Genomic DNA, 8,175 nt, shown 5'->3' on the forward strand with positions numbered 1-8,175 from the left:
CATGGAGACATCACACACCCCTGCCGCAAACCTACATTCACTGAGAACCAATCACTTTCCTCTCTTCCTACACGTACACATGCCTTACATCCTCGATAAAAACTTTTCACTGCTTCTAACAACTTGCCACCCACACCATATATTCTTAATACCTTCCACTTAGCATCTCTATCAACTCTATCATATGCCTTCTCCAGATCCATAAATGCTACATACAAATCCATATGCTTTTCTAAGTATTTCTCACATACATTCTTCAAAGCAGACACCTGATCCACACATCCTCTACCACTTCTGAAACCACACTGCTCTTCCAAATCTGATGCTCTGTACATGCCTTCACCCTCTCAATCAATACCCTCTCATATAATTTACCAGGAATACTCAACAAACTTATACCTCTGTAATTTGAGCACTCACTCTTATCCCCTTTGCCTTTGTACAATGGCACTATGCACGCATTTCGCCAATCCTCAGGCACCTCACCATGAGTCATACATACATTAAATAACGTTGCCAACCAGTCAACAATACAGTCACCCCCTTTTTTAATAAATTCCACTGCAATACCATCCAAACCTGCTGCCTTGCCGGCTTTCATCTTCCGCAAAGCTTTTACTACCTCTTCTCTGTTTACCAAATCATTTTCCCCAACCCTCTCACTTTGCACACCACCTCGACCAAGACACCCTATATCTGCCACAGGCGAGGGACCGAATCTACCAGCAGAACTTAAATCATCGGAAAGAAGATGGTCCTTATAGCAGTGCAGTGGCCACGATCAGGTTGAAGATGAAAGTCTGCTACACCAAGGTTATTTACGGATAAATTATCACCTCATGATTTTGGTTTTACTCTTATTTTCTGTCAAAAATTTTATATTATATAGATGTGAACAATCAATGATGGCGAATGGACAGCATTGATTAAACTATATGTCTTAACAGAAATACCCGTATCTAAGAGCAAACACTTCTCCGTCACAAATAATAAGTATATGAAGGTAATATCCTATACCTCTGTTTCTGGTATAATTCAGTCTAAAAGACATAATATGCGGAGAATACATTATTTTCATAGCAGTGTAACACGGAGGAAATCCATTATCGTCTTAGACGTTCCAGATGTGAGTATTATCTAGTATCAGTCAGAGCACGACTATGATTCATTAACACCTGAGGCCTTTAAGGTACCGGTCTAACTCAGTTTTTATCACAGGATACCTGGACAGACTTGGTCCTATCTCCTGGTACCATCGTAGTTGTACCAGTCTGGAGCCTGCACCACGACCCTCGCTACTGGCCAGAGCCTGAGCAGTTCCGTCCAGACCGCTTCATGTCGGAGAACAGAGGCAACATCAAACAGTTCACGCACATTCCTTTCGGAATGGGGCCCAGGAACTGCTTAGGTAAATACACTTGACAAATTTCCGTATTCTTTTCTGGATTCATCATTCTGTTCGAATGTGGGGGAGGGGGCGAGGGTTCTGAAAGTGAGGAAGAATGTGTGGAAGGAGAGACGTTATCCCGGAGAGCAAAAATTTGGTATGTTTGAAGGAATAGTGGTTCCAACAACGTTATATGGTTGCGAGGCATGGGCTATAGAAACGGTTGTACGGAGAAGGTGGATATTGTTGTCAATGAAATGTTTGAGGACAATAGGTGATGTGAGGTGGTTTGATCTAGTAATTAATGTAAGGATGAGAGATGTGTGGAAATAGAGAGTCGGTGAGAAACCACAATAGGGTGTGTTGAAATGGTTACGGCATATGTAAGAATGAGTGAGGAAAAATTGACAAAAATGATATATGTGAAAGAGGTGCAGGGAACATAGAGAAGCGGGAGTCAAAACTGGATATAGAAGGAAGGAGTGAAAAAGATTTTGAGCGACAGGGGCCGAAACATACAAGAAGGTGACAGGCGTGCAAGGAATAGAGTGAATTGGAACGATGCAGTCAGTATACAGGAATCGACATGCAGTCAGTGAACTAAACCAGGACATGTAAAGCGTGTAGGGTAAACCATAGAAAGGTCTCTGGGTCCTGAAAGTGGATAGGGAGCTGTAGTTTCGGTGCATTACATATGATTGTGAACGAGTGTTGCCTTTCTGTTTTTTTTCTTGGCGCTACCTCCCTGAAGCACTGGATAAAAATGCTGTTTTCCTGTGGAGAAGAGTAGCGACATAAATGGATGAAGGGAAACAAGTATGAATATGTACAGTTGTATATATATATATATATATATATATATATATATATATATATATATATATATATATATATATATATATATATATATATATGTATATTATACTTTGTCGCTGTCTCCCGCAATAGCGAGGTAGCGCAAGGAAACAGACGAAAGAATGGCCCAACCCACCCACATACACATGTACATACATACACGACCAAACACGCATATATACATACTTATATATCTCAACGTATGCATATATATACACACAGAGATATATACATATATACACATGTCCAAAAATCATACTATCTGCCTTTATTCATTCCCGTCGCCACCCCGCCACACATGAAATGATAACCCCCTCCCCACGCATGTGCGCGAGGTAGCGTTGGGAAAGGACAACAGAGGCAATATACGTTCACAATCAGTCTCTAGCTGTAATGTATAATGCACCCAAACCACAGCTCTCTTTCCACATCCAGGAAACATAAAACTTTCCATGGTTTACCCCAGACGCTTCACATGCCCTGGTTCAATCCGTTGACAGCACGTTGACCCCGGTATACCACATCGTTCCAATTCACTCTATTTCTTGAAAGCCTTTCACCATCCTGCATGTTCAGGCCCCGATCACTCAAAATCTTTTTCACTCCATCTTTCTACCTCCAATTTGACCTCCCACTTCTCGTTCCCTAAATCTCTGATACGTATATCCTCTTGGTCAATCTTTCCCCACTCATTCTCTCCATGTGACCAAACCATTTAAAAAACTCTCTTCTGCTCTCTCAACCACACTCTTTTTATTACCACACATCTCTCTTACCCTTTCATTACTTACTCGATCAAACCACCTCACACCACACACTCTCTTCAAATATCTCATTTCCAGCATATCCACCCTCCTCCGCACCACTCTATCTATAGTCCACGCCTTGCAACCATATAACATTGTTGGAACACTATTCCTTCAAACAAACCCAATTTTGCTTACCGAGACAAAGTTCTCGACTTCCACACATTTTTCAACGCTCCCAGAACTTTCGCCCCCTCCTCCACTACACGATTTACTTCCGCTTTCATGGTTCCATCCGCTGCCAAATCCACTCCCAGATATCTAAAACACTTCACTTCCTCCAGTTTTTTCCATTCAAACTTACCTCTCAATTGACTTGTCCCTCAACCCTACTGTACCTAATAACCTTGCTCAACTTCAACATTTTCTCTCAGTTTTTCTCTTTCACACGCTTTAACAAACTCAGTCACCAGCTTCTGTAGTTTCTCACCCGAATCAACCTCCAGCGCTGTATCATTAGCGAACAACAACTGACTCGTTTCCCAAGCCCTCTCATCCACAACAGACCTGCATACTTGCCCCTCTTTCCAAAACACTTGCATTCACCTCCCTAACAACCCCATCTATAAACAAATCAAACAACCATGAAGACAACACGCACCCCTGCCGCAAACCAACATTCACTGAGAACCAATCACTTTCCCCTCTTCCTACACGTACACATGCATTACATCCTTGATAAAACCTTTTCACTGCTTCTAACAACTTGCCTCCCACGCCACATATTCTTAATACTCTCCACAGAGGATCTCTATCAACTCTATCATATGCCTTCTCCAGATCCATAAATGCTACATACAAATCCATTTGCTTTTCTAAGTATTTCTCACATATATTTTTCAAAGTAAACACCTGATCCACACATCCTCTACCACTTTTGAAACTACACTGCTCTTCCCCAATCTGATGCTCTGTACAGGCCTTCACCCTCTCAATCAATACCCTCCCAAATGATATCCCAGGAATACCCAACAAACTAATACCTCTGTAATTTGAGCACTCACTTTTATCCCCTTTGCCTTTGTACATTAGCACTATGCAAGCATTCCTCCAGTCATCAGGTACCTCACCATGCGTCATACATACATTAAATAACCTCACTAACCAGTCAACAACACAGTCACCGCCTTTTTTAATAAATTCCACTGCAATACCATCCAAACCCGCTCCCTTGCCGGCTTTCATCTTCCACAAAGCTTTTACTACCTCTTGTCTGTTTACCAAATCGTTGTCCCTAAACCTCTCACTTTGCATACCACCTCGACCAAAACACCCTATATCTGCCACTCTATCATCAAACACATTCAAGAAAACCTTCAAAATACTCACTCCATCTCCTTCCCACATCACCACTACTTGTTATCACCTCCCCATTAGCCCCCTTCCCTGATGTTCCCATTTGTTCCCTTGTCTTACGCACTTTATTTACCTCTTTCCAAAACATCTTTTATTCTCCCTAAAATTCAATGATACACTCTCACTCCAACTCTCATTTGCCCTCTTTTTCACCTCTTGCACCTTTCTCTTAACCTCCTGCCTCTTTGTTTTATACATCTCTCAGTCATTTGCATTATTTCCTTCCAAAAATTGTCCAAAAGCCTCTCTCTTCTCTTTCACTAATAATCTTACTTCTTCATCACAGCACTCACTACCCTTTCTAATTTGCCCAACTCCCACGCTTCTCATGCCACAAACATATTTTGCGCAAGCCTTTCACTGCTTCCCTAAATACATCCCATCCTCGCCCACTCCCCTTACGTCCTTTGTTCTCACTTTTTTTCCATTCTGTACTCTGCTTCTCCTGGTACTTCCTCACACAAGTCTCCTTCCCAAGCTCACTTACTCCCACCACTCTCTTCACCCCAACATATTCTCTTCTCCTCTGAAAACCTCTACAAACCTTCACTTTTGCATCCACAAGATAATGATCAGACATACCTCTAGTTGCACCTCTCAGCACATTAATATCGAAAAGTCTCTCTTTCGCGCGCCTATCAATTAACATGTAATCTAATAATGCTCGATCGCCATCTCTCCTTCTTCCATACTTATACTTACGTATATCTCTCTTTTCTAACCAGCCCCTCACCTTTTCCATTTAAAACACCCCATGTACACCATTTACTCCCTCAAATGCCACATTACTCTCCTTTGCATTCAAATCACCCATCACTATAACCGGTCTCGTACATCAAAACTGCTAACACACTCACTCAGCTCCTCCCATAACACTTGCCTCTCTTGATCTTACTTCTCATGCCCAGGTGCACATGCACCAATAATCACATATCTCTCTTTATCTACTTTCAGTTTTACCTATTACACCATTTCACATACTCCCACCACTCCTGTTTCAGGAGTAGTGCCACTCCTTCCCTTGCTCTTCTCCTCTTACTGACCCCTGACTTTACTCAAAAGATATTCCCAAACCACTCTTCCCCTTTACCCTAGAGCTTCGTTTCACTCAGAGCCAAAACATCCAGGTTCCTTTCCTCAAACATACTACCTATCTCTCGTTTTTTCTCATCTTTCTTACATCCACACACACTTAGACACCCCAATCTGAGCCTTCGAGGAGGATGAGCACTCCCCGCGTGTCTCCTTCTTCTGTTTCCCATTTTAGAAGGTTAAGATACAAGGAGGGGAGGGTTTCTAGCCCCTCGCTCCTGTCCCCTTTAGTCGCCTGCTACGACACGTGAGGAATGCGTGGGAAGGATAGAACGGAGGCCTGTCACATTCCTGCTAGTATTTTTGATGTTTTTTTTTCCATTTTTTGTGTTTGTTGTGCGTTTGTTTTTATCCTATATCATTTTGTGTGTGTATTGTTCTCTATTCTATATAAGAATTTTTGTTTGTCTGTCTTGCACTCTAGGGAGGTAAATGAATGCCACTCATCACTGGTTATTCTACTTCCAGCAATGCGGTTTGCCCTAATGGAGACAAAAGTGGCCTTGGCAAAGATGATATTAGCAGCAGACCTGCAGTTGGCACCGGGATATGAAGAGATTGAGCTGGAGTTTGGTTTTGGAGTCATTAGGCCCAAGAAAGGTGTCAAACTGGCACTCACACCATTAAATGAGGAGTGCGACATGTGAGACAGACTTACATAAGTGTCATCTGCGAAAGCGGAATGTAAATATGAACAAAATTTACTAATCACGCCCTTCGTAATGAAATAGATGCTCTGAAACTAAACATTATTGTATGCCATATGTTTTGATGTGGATAAACGAAAAATGGTAAGATCAATTAGGATGGGATGGTCCAATGATAAGAAGCTCGTCTTTCATTCTTGGTGGTCAAGGTTCGAGTCTCCGGCTCGCAATACCTTCATTTTTCAGAATGATTTCCATGTGAACATTCCACAGACAACACCGAGATGCCTGTGAGTCGATTTGCTGCATTCTCGGGATCAGAGTGTGGGTTGCCTGTCTCACCACAGTTTTCGTTTCATATGTGGTCCAGTCCGCCTACTGTTCTTGATGGCTAGGGTTCGACTCTCAGGCGCATAATTGTCATATTCATTAGAATGATTTACAAGTGAACATTATCGAGATGCATGTGAGTCAATTTGAGGTGTCCTTGGTAGAAAGGAATGGAGGACCTGTCGCATTCTACAGGCCCACAGTGTTTGGGCGGTGATCCTAGAGTTGTATTATAGCAGCTTAAGAGAGAGTTTTTGTTCCATCGATGATTCAGGCCGCGTACCACTCTCGGCGGCGCAATAGTAGAATTATATATATATATATATATATATATATATATATATATATATATATATATATATATATATATATATATATATATATATATATATATATTCCTATGAGTCCACGGGGAAAATGAAACACGAAAAGTTCCCAAGTGCACTTTCGTGTAATAATCACATCATCAGGTGAGATACAAGAGAGAAATATAACAGTCAGTTGGTATACATCGAGGAGACGAAGCTAGGACGCCATTTGGTAAACATGTGATTGTCCAAAACATACAACGAGCGTTCATAAACTTATCATTTCACAAATCTTATCAACAATAAAGTTATCTAATTTGTATAGACCATCACTAATATTAAGATTATAATTCTTTGTATATTTAATAATAGAAGACTCAATGATATTTCTCTTGGTAATAGAGTTAGAGTTAATAGCTGAGATGGCGTTACTCCAGTCAATACAATGATCATAGTTTTTAACATGATTAAACAAGGCATTTGATTCTTGTCCCGTTCTTATACTATATTTATGTTGCTTAAGTCTAACAGAAAGATCCTTACCAGTCTGACCAACATAAGATTTATCACAGTTTCCACAAGGAACTAAATAGATGCAACCAAGAGAATTTTCTGGTCAATTCCTGATTAAGATATTCTTTATAGTATTATTGTTGCTAAAGGCAACATTTACATTAAAGGATTTAAGCAGCATGGGAAGAAAAGTGAAATTATTATTAAAAGGGAGAACGAAAAGATTCTTGGTGTCAATGGGAGGTTTGGGCTCAACTTTATAAAATGATTTCTTTGCTAACTTAAGAGATTTATCAATGAAAGATCTAGGGTACTTTAACTTAGATCCAATAGAATATATCTTCTCAAACTCATCATCAATAAATACGTAATGCCCTTAGGAACATAGATTGAAATGATGATGATTTAACTCTGTCATGTTGAGATGAGTAATAATGGATATATGAGCATACATTGGTAGGTGTATATGCTAAACTTAAACTTGTTTCCTTGTCTATGCATCATGCAATCTAAAAATGGTATCATACCATTATTTTCTTTTTCTACAGTAAATTTGATGGAAGTTACTAAATTGTTAAGTAAGGGGAGAAATATTTGTAAATTTTCATTTGTTGGCCAAATACAAAGAACATCATCTACATACCTAAACCAAATTGGATTAGAAGGTAAGATATCCTTTAGTAATTTTGTTTCAAAAAATACCATATAAAGATTACTTAGTACAGGTGAAAGAGGGTTACCCATTGCCATACCAAATTTTTGAGCATAATAATCTCCATTAAATTGAAATACACAGTCCTTTATACACAATTTTATCAGTTCAATGAAATTAGACTTTGAAACAGGTAAATGAATATCATCATTCAAACATGTTTACCAAA

General features: G+C 40.0%; 1 protein-coding gene across 1 annotated transcript in view; it reads left to right on the forward strand.

Annotated features, from left to right (window-relative positions):
• LOC139757574 (cytochrome P450 3A11-like) overlaps positions 1-6,287 on the forward strand; it is a 112,081-nt gene extending 105,794 nt beyond the window's left edge. Inside the window, exons 8-9 of the mRNA XM_071678179.1 lie at positions 1,232-1,408; positions 5,965-6,287. Of these exons, the coding sequence (XP_071534280.1) occupies positions 1,232-1,408; positions 5,965-6,143 (356 nt within the window). The 3' untranslated portion in view covers positions 6,144-6,287. The remainder of the gene's footprint in view (positions 1-1,231; positions 1,409-5,964) is intronic.
• Positions 6,288-8,175: the final 1,888 nt, after the last annotated feature.

Source organism: Panulirus ornatus, chromosome 27, assembly GCF_036320965.1.
Source record: "Panulirus ornatus isolate Po-2019 chromosome 27, ASM3632096v1, whole genome shotgun sequence".
Classification (NCBI taxonomy): Eukaryota; Metazoa; Arthropoda; class Malacostraca; order Decapoda; family Palinuridae; genus Panulirus; species Panulirus ornatus.